We start from the raw sequence: 18,141 nt of genomic DNA on the forward strand, positions 1-18,141 counted from the left end.
ACAATCTTCTACATCTCAGTGAACTGCAGCTTGATTCTCCCAATTACTAAAGCTAAAAAGCTAAGAACATCTTAGATTCCTTTCCCTTCTTCACACCCCACATCCGATCCATCAACAAATCCTGGTGAATCTACTTTCAGCATATATCTGGAATCCAACCACTTCTCAAATCCTCCACTACTATCACCCCAATTGGAAGTCGCCATCAGCCCTGTCTGAGTCATTTCACTAGCCTCCCAACTGGTCTTCCCAGTCTTGTTCTTGAGACAAGAGCAGAGCCATCATTTTACTCTTCTGTTCAAACCTTCCAGCAGAGTGAGGCCTCCTCACTTCTTAACAGCCAAAGTCCTTACAGTGGCCTCTGAGGTCCTGCATGAATTAGGCCTCCCACCACCTCTCTGACATCTCCTGTGGTGGTTCCCCTTGTGGCTTAACTCAGCCACATAAGCCTCATTGCTCTTTCTCAGATATGTCAAACTAGTTTAGGACCTTTGTCTTTGAAACAGTCTTGTCCAGAATCGACAAGTCAGGTTTCCTTTTTTCCCTCAAGTCTCTGCTCAAACACACGTTATCAGGAAGGCCCTCCCTGACAGTCCAGAGAGAGTATCACCCAATCACATCTCCTTTCTCCCTTGTCTTGCTTCATTTTTCTCCAAAATATTTATCACCCCCTGACACACTACATATTTAATTTTATTGTTGTTTGGTGCCTGGATATCCTCACTAGAATGTAGGCTCCCTGAGGGATATCTCCCTAGAGCTTAACACTAATTTAGGTGTTAGCTCCTTCTTGAAACTTTCTTCACCTGGCTTCTAGGGCACACTCACTTTTGGCTCTCCTGTTATCTTACTAGGTGGTCCCTTCCTACCTCCTTGCTGGAAAATGAAAAGGAGTGAGAGGATACAAAACCAATTTCAGGAAGATAACTGGTCTTCTACTAAGCTAGGTGAGACCCATGACAGCAGGAAGACCAGACAGCTGTCTACCCCTTAGTGAGAAAGATACTTTAGCACCCAGAGATGCCAGGAACTTACTTCTATGTATGCACATAGGACATCTGCAGCAGGACAGCCAACATACAAAACTGTACTGGCTTTCTCCTACTGAAAAGGAAGCCATTTTCCAAACGAGAGAATTTTAAATTTATTTTCTGTTGCTCCAACCAACAGAAAATATAAAATTGAATTCACCACATCCGTGGAGGAACTCTGAAAGAACTTACAAAGTAACTTATTTTATAAAGAGAATAAGTAGGTCCTAATTTATCTGGCCAAGGAGAGTAGATACAATTCTAATAGAAAAGGGTAAAAATAAACATTTTTCTACCATAAAAACAAGGTTGGCTAAATTTAGGGAGTACTACTGAAAACTGTTAATAAAAAGAAACAATAAAATAGCATTTCCCCTTAAATTAGCCAACCTTGTAAGGAATGATAGAGGAATTGTCACAAATTGGAAGAGATTAACGAGAAGTAACAATGCAATCTGGGGCTCTTGACTGGAATCTTGGGTCAGGAAAAAAAAAGATATTAGTGGAAAAACTGGTGAAATGCAAATAAAGTCTAAATTTAGTTTAAACACAAACAAACAAAATCAAACAAGGATAACCTCCATTCAGTGTAAGAAGCCTTTTCTCAGCATCTAGCACGTATCTCTCTGCCTTCGTACTTGCACTACCTAGAAGTTCCACGCCAGTCAAGACACACCTGCCAGGACTGGACACTTTCATTGTTAGAAGGTTCTTCCTTGCATCACTTTGAGTTACAGCCCTTTGTAACTTCACAAAGCTTAGTTCTTCCTCCTAGAACTACACACATTAAGTCTAATTCCTCATTTACTTGATCTTCACATATTTTATATTCTGCCTCAAGTTTCTTTTTGAAGCTTGACACACCCAATTCCTTTCATCTGGCACATTATGATTTTTTTTAACATCCTTTACATTCTTGTCACACAACTTTAAAAGTACTCCAGTTTGCCAAAGGCCTTCTTAAAATTAATGCTCAGAACTGAACACGAGTAGAGCATGTCAAACTATTTCTCTTCTTGTTTTAGATACTACACTTCTATGCCTAAAATTGTCCTTTTCAGTAGCTAAACACATTGATCATGAAACATTTACCCACACTTGTGTGGTACCATTCAATGCCTTATCATTCAAGCCTATGACCTTTTTTCCTCCTCACAGAATCATACTGGCAAGTGATAAAGGGAGATGTCTGTCCAGAGTAAGAGCCTTCATTCATCTGCTAGCTTTATCTGAGAGTTAAAAATCTCAACTGACACAGCCACCTGGTCACATCCACATAGTTTAAAGCTTAAAGCTGCTGTGCACCATCTTCCAGAAACCAAAGCTTCAGATCCGAGTTTCTCAACAGTTCTTCCTGGGTTGGAGTCATCTATTACGCAAAGCCAACTCATTACTTCCTTGTATCTGGGCATCCTCAGTCTATTTTCTGACCTTTCACCCTCAACATCCCTCAATCCCTTTTAAGTCAAAGCATCAGTCATTTTTGTCAGGTGTAAAAAACACACATAGCACGTGCACGGGGATGCTCTGATGTCCAATTACGCAAAAACTTGAACATTTAGAGGTAGCTTAATCCCTGCTGTTGCATAATAGGCCTCGATAAGAACACTATCTGTAAAGAAGCCTTCCCATATTTGTCTTGGAGACGGAGGGCTCCTAGTCAGGAATGGGATGCCAGCAACACTCGGTCACCTCACACAACCCCTAAGACGAAGCCGAGGGAGTTGGCTCCCCCAGGAGTGACAGAGACGGCCGGCGCTCCCGAGACCCGCTCACCTCTCTTGTCCAGGAGCCACGTGAACGCGAAGCAGGGAAGGAAGCCGATGGGCCCCCACAGCACGAGGAGCGCGATGTCCCAGCTAGAGAAGCCGTAGGCCTGGCGCGCCGAGTTCTGGATGGGGCCCCAGGTGTTCCAGACCAGGCCCTGCGCGAATCCCAGCAGGGAAAAGAGCAGAAGCACCAGCCAGCGGCGCCCGTACACTCGCCCGGGACTCCCGGCGGCTGCCGGCAGCGCCGCCGCCGCCGCCGCCGCCGCCTCCCGGCTTCTCCAAGCAGTCCCCGGCGCAGGCCCGAGTCCAGGCCCCAGCAGCGGCTGCCGCTCCTCCTCGCTACTCCAGCCGGAGCCCATTACGACGCGCAGCCCGCGGGGCCCCTGCCCGGAGCCGTCCGGGTGTCAGCCGACCAGCCCCGCGCGGATACGGCTGGAGGAGGCGGAGGCCGAGGTTGCTTTGGGCCTCTCCGCCTCCCGGCCGCGTCGGTACGCCTGCGCCGCGCAAGCCGGCCCGGGCGAGGAGGCGGGGCAGGTGCGACCTGCTGGATGCAGCTGGAGTGCCGGACGGCTGCCCCCTCCACGCCAGGTACCGTGGAGAGGAAACCGAGCCTTGGGAGAGCGTGAGGCCGGCGTCCTAGAGCCGGGACCGGGAGGAACTGGAAAGGGTGGGAGGAGCGCGGCTGAGCTCGGAAAAGGAAACTCCCAGAGAGGCTGTAATAGAGGAGGTTGGGCGAGGAACCTGGGACTGCTGGAGGAAGTGTCCAAGTTGACGTCATGTGCCTAATAAACAACTCCGAGATCTCCGGTCACTTAAGCGAATGCTTGCTTCTGTATTAGGTTTATTCTCATTTCTGCTGGGTCTATAACTTCCGAAATTAGAGGGGGAGATTGAGGGACCCATAGGATCGCTGCATGAAAGTCATTTGTTTTTGTGTGTGTGCGGTTAGTACTGCCTGGTTTAATCAGCTGTTTTTTGTGTGTGTGCTTTACATACCCAATAAGGAAATTATAAACGAGTCAGTTTCATTCATTCATGTATATACACATGATATAGAACTCTTTTGCTTGACATTAATAGGAGAGAAATAAAGATATGCTGATTAAAGCTGGAACATTTCTGCCCCCAAATGACCTAGATCCAGCTCCAGTTATTATGATTTTGACCAGACGAAGAGTAAACGAGGAGGGTGGAGGTTGCTGATCTCTTGATTAAGCAGCCGGTTGTTTATTTTGATACACAATCCAAAAGCCTGACAGCTGTCAGTTAGTGTCCTTGAAAACCTAAGTCAAGCGATTTGGCTTGTTTGGGTCGGGAAATGAGTCAAAGGGAACGCAATTAAAGTACATCTGCCTGAGGTTCACATTCCCCCGCAGCCAGGAAAACCAGATGGAGTCATGTTGCTGCCAGAGGGGAAGAGAAGAGGAAGAGAAGCGTAAGCGCTCCTGGTATCCAAGGCTGGAAAGAGCGGCTACAGGGTAAGCAAACGCAGAGCCACTTTCCACTGCCCTGAGCCTCACAAAAAAGCAAACCATCCCCTAAAACTTCAATATTGTTGTGCGGAGGAAAGCGCCAAGGCGAAAAGGAAGGACTTGACCGGAAAACAAACAAACAAAAAAAGTAGAAACGAAGCCAAGACTACACTGAAAGCCTGCGGTCTGGAGAAGGTAAAAAGCGCCACAACCGAGACCACGTGCTTACGTTTCAACCACCGGAGAATCAAAACAAACCTGCGTGGCCCCGCCCGGTGCCCGTCACGTGACTTTCACGCGCGCCGCGCTTCCGGAAGAGCCGTGTAGCAACCGCTGCGACTCCTTCCTGTGCTGCGGGTTCAGAGCCCGGATTTGGCATTTCTTGGACCAGGCTCCCGCTCCACTTCGTTTTTGGGTTCTGGTGGAGCCCGCGTACTGCAAGCCATGGCAGCGGACGCCGGGGCGATCACTGATGCGGGCCCTGCGTCTGGAGCTGGAGAGGTGGAAGGTAGGTGTTAGGCAGAAGTCAGACCATGAGTACAACCCCGTGCCTGCTGACGCTTGGCACCTCTCATGTGGCCGTTTGTCTCGCTGGCCCTGCAGTGAGCTGTGAGAACAATTATTTGTTTTCTGGTGAACGTGGCTTTTTTCAAATTGTGGCATCCAGATTTTCGATCATCGTGCAGGTCTGGTATCCCTCCATCCCACCCTTGAGGTAAATGCAGATCTCTGGGACTTTTGTTAACAGGATTATGATTTAAGTGGAATCCTGCTTTAGAGAACGGTTGACATTTAGAGGTCGGTGAGCTTGAGATCTCTGTTAGCATTTATTGAATGATTGCTCCGTGCCTGGCGCTGTTCTGGGTACTGCCACGGAATCCAGACACCTTTGACTGTATATAACAGTGCCTTTTCCCAGTTGAGTAAAAGAGTCCTAGAAAGGAAAAAGAATAACTAATGGGTGGTAACATGAATACTATTAGTAGTGCACACTGAGTGAGGGTTGTCACCAGGAGAGGTCCTAGTGGGGAAAACATAAATGCTTCATGGAAGAAATGGTTTAAGGTGGGCCTTTATGATTGGATGAGATAGTGACTAACTTATGTGGTAATGCTGGGGACTCGTGGGAAGTCAGGGAGCAGAAAAGCACAGGATGGATGTGGTTGGAGATCAAATAGTCATGTTTGCCTAGAGGGGGCAATGACCATTCCAAGCACAAGAAGCAAATTACAACTTCTTACTATCTGACCACAGAATCCTGCCTTTATAACTCCCTTGCTTATGTACCCCAAAGAAACTATTCCTGAACTTCATCTGTACCTCCAGTTCATCCGTTTTCTGTCCATCTGTACACCCTTATCCAGTTTAGAGTGCATATCATAGTTTGTTTTTATTATCCCTCCCTTGAAAATACACTATTCTCTTGTCCCTGCTTGTCTTTTATTCTTCTGGCAAAATCCATACTCTCGATGAGCCCAACATTTTGCCCTCTGCACCTGTACTTATGTGGCTGAACTTTGCTGGAAAAAGTCCTGGGCAAGTTGATGACATTATAAAATGAAAATGGTCGGCCTCTTGAGTATTTACTCAGTATGGGCCTGAGATCCTTCTGATCCTCTGTTTCTGTAGTAAGCCTGCTTTCTTTCTCCAGTGACCATTCCTTAAACTCTGTATCCTCTCTTCATCTCTTCCTCACTTTCAGCTAATGACTTTGCAAGTCATGTCAAACTCTGCATCTAATCTGTCTACTTTTTTCCTCCTTCACTGTCACACCTTTATCCAAATCATCCACATTTGTCACCTAAACCACTACTATATCTTTAGGCTGTGTGTCCTAATTTCCTCTCTGTGTCCCTCCAATCCCTTGTCCATTCAGCGGCAAAAAATGACATTTTCTTACTTAAAATTCCTCAGTGAAATCCACTGCACTAAGAACTTAGATTAAAATCCAAACTCCTAACCATGGCCTACAAAAATCCTTAGGCTGGGCTCTACTGATGTTTCCAGGAGAATCTCTTGTCATTCATTGCCCCCTCTGCCCTTACCTGCTTTTCCTATAGCTGGCTTGTTAATCTTCAGGTTTTAAAGTATGTCACCACCTTATGTATGGTGGTGTAAGTATGTATGAGACCTTACCAGATTAACCTATCTAAAACAGTCATTGTAGTTTGCCCCTGACCCCTAACCCTACATGTTCTATAATACAGCATCCAACTTCCTTCATTTCACTTACCGCAGTCTGTAATTACTTGTTTATTATCGTTTCTTCTTTTAGACCTTAAGTACCTTGAGGGTAGGATCTGTTTTATTCACCACATTTGCCCAAGCAGCAAATACAATGCCAGGCTCATAGTGGGCACTGAATACTTACTTGTTGAGTGAATGAATAAGGGAACCTCATGCCAGGTCTAGAGGCAAGAGGAGAAAGAGCATGGCATGATCCAGGAACAGAAAGAAGCTGGTATGAGGAATGAGCTGCCCCAGAAGGGCGCCTTGTACCAGATGAAGGAGTCTGGACTTTGTAATAGTGTGGAGCCTTTGAAGAGCCTTATGTGTGGGAGTAACACAATCAGCATTGGTTTTAGGAAGATCACTGTAGCTGAAGAGTGGAAGATAGATTGGACAGAGAAAGACTGAAGGACAAGGTACTTAGTCCCCCTAAGCCTCAGCAACTCCTTTGTAAGATGCATGCCTGTTGTGAAAATGAAAGATACTTGAAGAGCATCTAGCAGAGTGTCTGGCAGGAATTACATATTCAAGAATGCTAACTGTTTTTATTGTGAATAGAAAGTGCTGGCAAGTGATGTTGAAACTGAGAGAGAAGAAATTGGCGACATCTCTGAAATTTTCCGGCCTGAGAAACTACATGTAAATTAGGAACCTGAAGAAAAGGAAGTAGTTGTTGAGTTTTAATGTGAATGCATAGAGTTCAGGTTTGAAAGGATGATGCAGAAGAAGATATCTAACAGGTAGCTGCAGAAGAGGAGGTTTTTATTCTTTATTCACATACCATAAATTCACCCTTTTAAAGTGTACAATCAGTGGTTTTTAGTATATTCACAAAGTTCTGCATCCATCACTACTGTAATTCCAGAACATTTTCATCACAGCAGAAAGAAACCTGGTGCCCATTAGCAGTCACACCCCCACTTACCCCTCTCTCCAGCCCCTGGCAATCACTAATCTACTCTGTCTCTAGGGATTTGCCTATTCTGGACATTTCATGGAAATGGAATCATACAGTATGTGGCCTTTTGTGTCTGGATTCTTTCAGATAGCATAATATTTTCAAGGTTCATCTAGACTGTGGCATGTTATCAGTACTTCCGTATTTTCTGTGGCTGAATAATATTCTGTAGTGTGGATATACCACATTTTGTGTATCCATTCATCAGTTGATGGACATTTGGGTTGTTTCCACTTTGGGGCCGTTATGAATAATACTATTTATGCTGTGAACATTTGTTTCCAAGTTTCTGTATGAACATATGTTTTCAGTTTCTCTTGGGTGTATATCTAAGAGTGGAATTTTTGTGTTACATGGTAATTCCACATTTAACTTTTTGAGGAAACTTGTGATTCTTAATCTTGAAGTCCTAAGGAGGGGAAAAAATCTGATGAAAGTAAGATTTGCTCCCCTGAAAAATATAGCAAGTATACACATTTTTGCAGGTGATGTTAAATTTTAGTATGAAAGGATTCTCTGAATCTATCTGTGAAACTTTCAACCCTGTTTTAAACTGTCACCTCCCCAGAAACACCACTTTGGGGTGATTGCTTATTACCATTACAAAATAAGTTAAATGGGCAAAAAGGATTTTCCTTTAAGTTAGATAATGCTTATGTGAATAAAGGATAAGAAAAAAATGCATATATTAAGTAAACGCATGTGAAAGGTTTGGTATGTTCAGTGTAGTAATAAATATTATGAAAGTCATAGAAAAGTTAATTTTTGAGCACTTACTACTCCATTATCAAAAAATATTGAATATTTTTTATCAATAAACAGGAGACTCTGTCTTACAGTGAGGTTGAAGACAGTCCTTGCCCTAAAATAGCTGTAGGTATAATTTGAGGGAAAAGGACACAGATAAAAAGGCTTATAGTATAGTACACATCCACACAGCAGGAGGCAATTAGATGGGATGTAATTATACACACCTTAAGTGCTTTGGGGGCTGAGAGGAGAAAGAGTGAACACAGATTGGATTGGTCTATGCTTCCTAGAGTCATTTGAAGGTTTGGGATACAGCCCGCCCCCCGCACGCAGTCACAGGTCCAGCAGGCCCACTCTAAGGGACTTGAGCACCCAGGGATTTGGTATCCTTAGGGGTCCTGGAACCAATCCCCATCGGATACTGAGGGCCAACCATAGTTTTAATATAGAAATGAGTGGAAGAGGTCATTTCTGATAAAGAGACCAGGAGTGGAAGTGAGTGGAGAAAAAAGCCCAAGGCATATAGGAGGCAGAGGGTGGGAAAGGAAGTGAGGAGACAGTTGAAGGTGTCAGGGTACACAGGTGAAAGGAGGAAGAGCTTGTCCCTGGAGACCAGAGAAGAGCAGGGTGAACCAGAAATGTTGACATGAAGAAGAGGTAAATCATGGGTTTTGGTTTTCTCAGAAAAACAGAGCAGGGCACCACACAGAGTGAGGAAGTGGAGAGAGGTACTGGCGGCTTTAGAGAGAAGCTTTGTCAAGTTGCCATAGGGTGCGGGTGATTAGGAGTCAGTGATAGTGTGATTGGGAGCAGGAAAGGGAACTGGTGGAGGTAAGTGTAAATTGTGGAACTGATGCCTTTGTTTCGACACTGTTTGTGAGCGTGCTCAATAGTTCATTATGCAGAAGGGGGGAAGCAAAGGGTTAATTTTAATAAAGTTTTATACATTGCTAAAAATGAGGTGTGAACTCAGAAAACACTTATGTGGTGTTTTTGCCAAGCACTGTACTAAGCTCTAGGGATGTCAGAGTAACAGGTTTTAACATGCCTTTAAGGATGTAATTTATTTATTTTTTTTTAAGAGATAAAAAGCTTTTTATTTGTAACTATGAAAAAGAAGATAGTGAGGATGAGGATTTTTTCTGCTCAAGTAGAATAAAACTGAATTCATCAGTTTTATATCTGCAGAATTCACTATCACTACACAAATTTCTACTTCTGGAGCTTGCTTATTCTGTACATTGTTCATGCCTATCTTTAAAATATATCCTCACGTAATTTATTTTTAATTGAAATATATTTGACATACAATATTATATTAGTTTCAGGTATACTACATAGTGATTTGACATTTGTGTATATTAGGAAATGATCACCACTACAAGCCTAGCTAGTAACTATCTGCCCCCATACAGCTATTACAATATTATTGACTACATTCCTTATCTGTATATTACATTTTCACATTTTCACAACTTACTTATTTTATAACTGGAGGTTTGTACCTCTTACTCTCTCCTTCACCTTTTTTGCCCACCCACACCTCCCTTCCCTCTGGCAACCACCTGTTTGTTCTCTGTGTCTTAAAGTCTGTTTTTGTTTTGTTTGCTTGTTTCTTTGTTCTGTTTTTTTAGATTCCACATTAAGTGGGGTCATGTGATGTTTGTCTTTCTCTGCCTGACTTAGCATAATACCCTTCTATATTCATGCATGTTGTTGCAAATGGCAAATTTTTCTCCTTTTTAAGGCCGAATAATACTCCATTGTGTATATATGTACCACAAGGATGTGATATTTTTTGTTTGAAGTAACAACTTGGAATTTATTAAAAACAGAAGTAAGCACAGAGGATTTGGGAGACAGTGAAAATACTTTGTGTGATATTATAGTGATGGATATATATTTGTTTATACTTTCGTTCAAATCCGTAGACAACATAACACAAGAGTGAACTCTTAAGATAAACTATGGCCTTTGGGTAATTATGATGTGCCAGTTTAGGTTCCATCTTTGGTAAAAAATGTTCCATTCTGGTGGAAATGTTGATAATGGGGAAGCCATGTATGTGAGGGGAGAGGGTATATGGGAACTTCCTGTACCTTCCTCTTAATTTTGTTGTGAACCTAAAACTACTCTTAAAAATTGACTAAAACAAACATGAAACTACTTACTGTTAAGAATCAACTTAAATTCGAAATGTGAGCTGTTACTTCCAGGATCATACATTGCTTGAAGCATTTCAGTGAAAAAAATTGCAATTCTTTGAATCTGATTGTCTTTCAGACTGAGGTAATTATATTTCCATTGGGCTCTCATAGTTTTCAAAATTTTTTTAAAATTTTTTGATTAATTTTTAATTGAAGTATAGTTGATTTACAGTATTATATTCATTTCAGGTGTACAGTGTAATGATTCAGTATTTTTACAAATTACATTCCATTAAAAATTACTACAAGATAATAGCTGTAATTCTCTGTGCTATTCATTATATCCTTTTTGCTTATCTATTTTATACACAATAGTTTGTATCTATTAATCCCCTGCCCGTAATCTTGTAGTTTTGGTTATAGCCAGGTTTACACCTTGGTGAAAATAAAGATGAGTCCTTCCCAACTGTTCTTCCAGTCCTGCCCAAGGCAGTTCCTCATTCCAGAGTCGTGTGGACCTGAGTCTCACACATAGCTAACACTCCTACACAACTGGATTTACTCTTGTTCAGTTAAAGGTGTCATGTTCTCCATGTCATTCTTGTTCTCATTTTTAACAAGGGTAGGAGGCAAGGAAGTTTGAAGAAAAACAAAGCCCTGTGTGATCTTAAAAAGTAAAAAAGTCCCACATTAGAGCACATGTGTAATTCATCTGTAGCTAAAGTACTTCATATTCGATAATGATAAAGCAGTACTATTGAATATTTTTTTAAATTGTGAAAAAAAACAAATTACATAAAATTTATCATCTTAACCATTTTTAGGTGTACTGTTCAGTAGTAAGTATGTTCACATTAATGTGCAATAGATCTCCAAATCCTTTTCATCTTGCAAATCTGAATCTCTATACCGGGTAAACAACTCCCCTCTCCCCTCTCCCCTCAGCCGCAGGTAGCTGCCATTCTACTTGCTGTTTAAATTTCACTGTTTTAGATACCTCAAAGAAGTGGAATAATACAGTACTTGTCTTTCTGTGATACTGGCTTTTTATACTTGGCAAAATGTCCTCAGGGTTCATCCGTGTTGTAGCATGTGACAGTATTTCCAAACTTATTTTAGGCTGAATAACATTCCACTGCATTTATGATCAGTTTATTTATACAGTCATCTGTCAGTGGACTTTCAGATTGCTTCCACAGATTGCTTCCACCTTTTAGCTGTGATGAATAGTGCTCCTATGAATATTAGCATGCAGATATTTCTCCAGGACTCTACTGTTGAAAATTTTTGATAAAAAGTGAGGTGAAATAACCAGTTTTTTCTGAATTATGGCAGATTTACTTAGTGGAGGCTGAAGAAGTGGGACTGTTTTGTTAGACAGTTTGAAGGTAGTCTGGAGCATTTTAAAGTTAGGGCTAGTCTTTGAGACATCAATCTTTCGAGTATTAACTTGACTTAAAATACAGATTTACGTTTCCTTGCTTTAGGTTTAGGAACTTAGAAACATTGTTTATGAGTCATTTTCTGGCTCATAAGTGGATTAATGTGAGGAGGAGAAGACAATTTTCTGGGTTAACTGGGCAGGAGTTATCAGGGTAAGAAGATGGGAAGAAGAGGATGGTAAATGTTCAGTGTGGAACTGTCGCTGGTCCCCAGACGGAACCTGCCTGGTGTTCACCACCACACCATGCACTGGTATTGGCAAGGTCCGGTCATGAGCCTCAACACTTCATGTTTTTTTCATTGGCACCACCTTCTAGATCTTGAAATTCAAAGAGTTTATGACAATTCATCATTTTATTTAAGCATTATACTAACTTTCAGGAGAGCTGTCTTAGTTTGCATTGACATATTAAAATAGTGTCTATAAAATGAAAAATCATCTTTGCTGTAAGTGTTACCATTCCGTCTTCACTATGAACACAGTCATTTTGCTAAGTAGTACTTGCAGAATTCCATCAGTGTTTTTCCGACATGGCCTAAATGTTCATTATTTTTTACCCTGATACCTATCGTTCCAGATGATCGATGAGTCTCCATAAAATTTCTTGTGTGTATATGCAGGAGTCCTCAGATTGATGAAGGCATCATAGGCCTTCATGTATATGTTTAGAAATAAATCAGCTCACCATACTCGGACCCAATTTGTTTTGTTTGTACTGTATCACTGTATTGTAACTTGTGGCTTACTCTTATGTCACCTTCTGAAAATTTTTAAATAAAATGAAAAAAAACTATTAAATTTTAAATTAATAGTTATTAAAATTGTACCTGACATGAAGAAATGAGTTAATGTCAATTTCAGGATCGTTGTTGTATTCTGTCAATATTGGGAGAGTGTTCTGGAAACTAGCTAAATTTTCCTTATTCTTGTCTTGAATTCTAAATCACATACAGATCCAAGCCAGATATTAATTAACTGAATCCAGATTGCTAGTAAATTCAGAGAAGTAAATTTTCAAATTATCTTGTACTTTACATTAATTAAAGAAAAAATAACTGAGAAAGAGGCAAATTGCTTTTTGATGGTGTTTCAGTATCTCCAAAGAATTAGTTGTAGCCAAAGCTATAATAAATTGTCTGAATAACGTACTACATTTAGAAGGAGAAAAGATTATTGTGCAACACCTAGATCACTGATCTGTTTTTTCAGCAGTTTCTAAGTCATCTAATTAGAAATTGCTGCTTGCTGCAAGTTCAGACCTAAATACACTTATCCTTTAAAGGCTTTTGAGGTTGCTTCAGAACTTTTATAGCTCTTTTCACATATCCCTGGCATGGAATGATTGGGTGCACTCCTAGGCTATTTAATTAATACAATGTAGATTGCATTTTCTTTAAAGGAAATTCTAACACTTAAATTTCTTAATTTAATAGCCCAGTTCATTGTTGATTAAACTATCAGAAACCAAATTAGTTTTATCTTACAACCAGCTGATTGTTTTATTCCACTGCTGGCCTGAAATTCTGTAAACATGCTAATTTCCTGTTGTGGTGAGCATCCTCCTGATCTGTTCTGCCTGTGCTTTATAGCACTTTTCATTCATTTAGCAAATGTTTGAGCATTTAGTATATTCCAATCACTGGTTCCGGTGCTTTCTCAGCAAATTTTAGTTTTTAGGGTCTCTGATTAAATAACCTCTGGGATATCTGGGATTTTTCCATCAGATCATTAAATACTTAAAAAAATTTCAATATTATGTTAGAGGAAAAAATATTTATTTCTTTGAAGCTCTTCGGTCAGAACACTATTCAGGTGTCACTAATGTCCATATATTTAGTTGTGGAAGGGTGGCTTGATGTACTTTACCCAAATATGAGGACAATTTGGGGAACATTCACAACCATGTGGTCTATTGGCTCTGGTTTAAGATAAGCCGAACTGATAAATCCTCACCCCCAAAGGACTGGTGCTTCTATTCTTCTCTGCCCTTTAAATTCTAGAAGCAAAATGTTCAAAGTTTGAATATTTTACAGCCTTAGAACTGAAAGAATGTTACAGTGGGTCACACCAGCTGTGATTCATCCAGCGTAAGCCACAGAGCACTCTCTGGTGAGAATATGGTTGTCCCTGAAAGCGATAGCCTCAGAAGTCATTACACCAGTTATGAACTAATGTCAGAGTCCTGCCTAGAAGAGTTAGTTTATTGTGTGAAAGGATTCAGGTGTTGGTTCAGTGGCACGAAGATGGAAATCTTTGCATTCTTTCAGTCAGTGTTTGCAATTTCCTGGACCTTTCTTTTGTGTCTCAAGATGGCTAACCATGGTGTTTGTTTCCCAGGCAGAATATTTGAGAGGAATAGGGCAAAAAGGCTGACTCAGCAACTTCCAGATGTGTCTGTGGCCACTCCTATCTGCAAAGGAATCTAGGAAGTGTAATTTTTTCAGCCACTCTCATTGCCCAAAGTTCTGTTAGTAAGGAAGAAGGGAACAGGGACTGAGTAAGGTAGGCAGCTAGCAGTCTCCAGTACAGGTGTTGACTACTCCCCCAACCATTCACACAAACATAGGCACAGGCCAGAGGATTCTTCTCTCCCCAGCAGCACACATGGATTTATTATCTAAGAATCCATCTACAGTGTCCCTGCACCTACTTGTCTTTTCAGGTTATACTGTCTCTCCTGAGTTTTTAGTACTAGTGTAAGTCCTGTAGTTTTAATTCTCTGGGGGCAGGATTATGTGGTGTGGAAAGAGCACTGGACTTGGAATCAGGCAACCTGACCTGTAGTCCAGTTCATCACTGGTATTTTGACCTTTCACATCTGAGCTTCTGTTTCTTCGTTTGGATAAAGGAAATAAAGTACCTTCTCTACCTGTGTTTTACAGGCTTCTTAGAGGATCAGATGATCACTTTTAATGCATGTAAAAGTGTGTGGCAAACTGTAAAGCCTTATGCAAGTAACTATATGGTGTTGTTATGATGATGTTGTTCAAAACCAAACCCTCAGCTTCCCAACAGAACGAGCTATTGCTCCTAACTTCTCTCTCTAGCAAGTCACAAAGTCTGAAAACCTCAATCCTCCTTATAGTTTCATCTGCCTCGCACCCCACATTTCTTTGGTCATAATAGTCTGTGATATTATTCTTCTAGTATTTCTCATCCCTGCTGTCTCCACCCTTCTCACTGCCACCCTTGCTGTTCAGGGCAGTATTATCATACGTGTCTATTGGCTGTTGCAGTAGCTCTGTAAGTCAGTTCCAGTCCCTGCAGCTCCACACATTTCTACAGAGCCCCCACATTTATTTATTTGTTTGTTTGTTTGTTTGTTTATATTGTTAATGAATAGAATTACCAGGGCACTGGACCATGGGAGAAATATTCGGTAAATTATTTTTCTACTTTTAGACATTAGGTTGTTTATATTTTCAGATTTTTAAAAATTGTGATAATAGATATTGTATGCATATGTATATACATGTATATAATATATACAAATATGTATATGGCTTATGATGAATTATTTTGTTAAAAGCAAATTCCTGCAGCATGAATTATTAGGTTAATGGGTGGTTCTTTTAGACTTCAACTTCATTTTCCCCATCATTTTCCAAAGGATAGTTCTAATTCGTATGTCACAAACAACAGGTATTATGAATGTATTGTAGCTTTTCATAGTCTAGAAAAACTTTAAAAATATATGGTAAAAAAATGTGGCTTGTCCATTTTCATACACACGGAATCTAGACACTCTAAGTCCAGGAAGATTTGGTGCATTGCAATCTAGGTAACCCTGCACTTATATTTATAGGCTGGCATGAGTTAAGACTTTTTAAAAAAAATTCCTGGTCACAGCCTGTTTTCCTTAACAGAGCTCTTCAGCAGTTAAAGGTCACTTACAGATAAACTTGGGGCTTCTTTTACATAGAGACCTGAGGGTGCCTTCTGTCTTCCTCACTGCGCGTAGACCCCAGCTCTTGAACCTGTCCTTTACCTGGAAGCACCCACACTGATCTCCTCGCATGGGAGCCCTGACTGCAGAAGGGGATAGACTGTTCTCAGATGTCAGTTGCTGAGGGCTTAGAGCCTGCTTGCTTTCACTGCTGATTTAGGAGAGGAGTCTGAGTTTTGCCCTTGTCTGAGAAAGGAGTTCAAACTGACTTAAAATTTTATTTTCTTTAAAAACAAGCTTTACATTCACACAAATAGAAATTACTCTAGTTCTTCATTGAGTCCTTCCCCATCCCTCTTCCTTTTATCAGAAAGTTTAGAAGAGAGTTGGGTAATGGGAGAAGTTGGATTATTCATGGGCTTTTCTTAATTTTTTAAAGTGTAATTACAGATTAGGTAACTGAAATAGAGGGTTTAGCTGATTGTTGTAGAAAATCGTAAGTACATGTTTTGAGTGTCAGAATATGAAGCATTTTTTAACTTTCCCCCAAAACTTCCATCTTAAGATATCTTCAAGGAGAAACTTATTTGTTCTTTTATTTAATAAATATTAATCTTTACTAGCCTATCTGGTATTAACATTCTGTGACTGGAACTTACTGAAGTCTTCAGTGAGTCATAGTGTCAGTTTGTACATGTCCCCTATACTGTTTATAGACTCAGTCAAAGCCAAGGATTAACACTTATATCCACCCTAGTACATCTTTTATCTTTTAAAATCTGGCAATAAAAATAATCCCCGCCCCCACATTGACTTACATTAACTCTGTAATCTTTTTGGTATAAACATGTGACACATCAAGTAGGATTGTTGCTGACTTCAGCAACTCTCACTGTTCAAGAGTAGTTCCCATTAGCATCTCGTACATAATCCTCAACTTAGGACATAATATTTTCAAAAAGTTACATCTTCAAAAATTTATGTTAACTACTTGGAAAGCCTTGTTAAAGAAACATTTTTGACATTGAAAATTGTAAATATTTTCTAACATTTAAATTTTAATATTTGAGAAAACATTGAAGAATTCTGGCTCTCTGAGGCCAAATGTAACAGTAGTAAGTGAAGTGTAAATGCAGTACAGTTACCCAGAAAGAATTGCCGTAATAGAAATGATATTAGCTATTTATTCTTCATATTATATGAAATAACTTTTTAGTTATTTATCTATTGCTTTATTTATTTCTCCCTCCAGGTAAATGTGTCAAACCTTTTACACCAGAGAAAGCAAAAGAAATTATAATGTCTTTACAACAGCCTGCAGTCTTTTGTAATATGGTTTTTGATTGGCCTGCACGAAACTGGACTGCAAAGCATCTTTCTGAGGTCCTTCATGGCAAGCAGATACGATTCAGGATGGGAATGAAGAGCACGGATCCAGGTAGGACTGCAAATTGACATCATCATGTCTCTTTAATAGCATTCCCATAATTTCAGCCAGGGTTTCTTTATCTCTAGTGAATCCTTTACTTCTAATCCTCTTTTTGACCACTTACAGATAGGAAAATTTTACTGAAAGTTTTGGAAGGACAGTTAAAAAAGTTTTTTAGACTAAACAACCTATGATTTATAATCTCATATAAAATGCATTTGTTGATGTATCACAGTTCATTGATGATGGTAGACACTTAACAAATATTTGTTAATGTGCTATTGTTTATGTTCCCATGTGACTGAAAAAGACCAATACTAATCTAACAGTCCCTTCCACTTCTGACTCATGTAGAATGTGTCCTTTTATTTGTGGCTTCAGGCATGCTATTTATAGTACTTAGTCTTGGTGTAATTTTCTCTCTCTGCTTTATCAGCTGCCTGACCTCTGCTGTACTGCATAAATGTGAAACATATGTAAAGCTGTTTTTTTCATCATCTTAAGCAATTAGATTTTGCCAGCTCTTTTCCCCTGAAGACTTGTAACTGTTTGATTTTTTGCTTTACAGTCAGATAAAACAATTACTGTTAACTCTAAAAATGGTTAATTTTAGGAAAGAAACAGTGCTGTTTCTAGTCTAGAGGAGTCTGTGACCATTGTCATGAATGGTCTTCAGAATATGTGTTCAACTTGTATTTAAATATGGGTGAGTTTGGTAGTCAAGAAATTCTTACTGTTTTAGGCATTGCTGTGAAGTGGCTCTATGAATATCTATTAATAACTCAGAAGGAACTAGAAGATTACCCAGCTTCTCTTCCAGCTTCTCCAAACTTCTTTATCTCACATTGATCCTCAAGTGTATCTCATATAGTTATTTAGTTTTTGGTGTCTAGACCCCACCTTGTACTCTAGTGACAGGTAGACCAGGATTAGTAGACCTGAAACTCTTTGGCATCTCATTCTACTCACAGACCAAAATGTATGTTGTATTTTTAAATTAAATGCTAGACCAGTAGCAGCCACGTA

General features: G+C 40.3%; 2 protein-coding genes across 4 annotated transcripts in view; one reads left to right on the plus strand and one right to left on the minus strand.

Annotated features, from left to right (window-relative positions):
• SLC49A4 (solute carrier family 49 member 4) overlaps positions 1-3,159 on the minus strand; it is a 68,610-nt gene extending 65,451 nt beyond the window's left edge. Inside the window, exon 1 of the mRNA XM_006215755.4 lies at positions 2,808-3,159. Coding sequence (XP_006215817.2) covers positions 2,808-3,159 — 352 coding nt within the window. The remainder of the gene's footprint in view (positions 1-2,807) is intronic.
• A 127-nt stretch (positions 3,160-3,286) lies between these two features.
• HSPBAP1 (HSPB1 associated protein 1) overlaps positions 3,287-18,141 on the plus strand; it is a 51,071-nt gene continuing 36,216 nt past the window's right edge. Inside the window, exons 1-3 of one of the 3 annotated variants that reach the window (XM_072964006.1) lie at positions 3,287-3,388; positions 4,177-4,780; positions 16,939-17,124. In XM_072964006.1, the coding sequence (XP_072820107.1) occupies positions 4,717-4,780; positions 16,939-17,124 (250 nt within the window). In that variant the 5' untranslated portion in view covers positions 3,287-3,388; positions 4,177-4,716. Of the gene's footprint in view, positions 3,389-3,607; positions 3,745-4,176; positions 4,781-16,938; positions 17,125-18,141 lie in introns of those variants that run through there. The other 2 variants (XM_072964004.1, XM_072963997.1) reach the window with 2 other exon arrangements.

This window comes from Vicugna pacos, chromosome 1, assembly GCF_048564905.1.
Source record: "Vicugna pacos chromosome 1, VicPac4, whole genome shotgun sequence".
NCBI classification, from domain to species: domain Eukaryota; kingdom Metazoa; phylum Chordata; class Mammalia; order Artiodactyla; family Camelidae; genus Vicugna; species Vicugna pacos.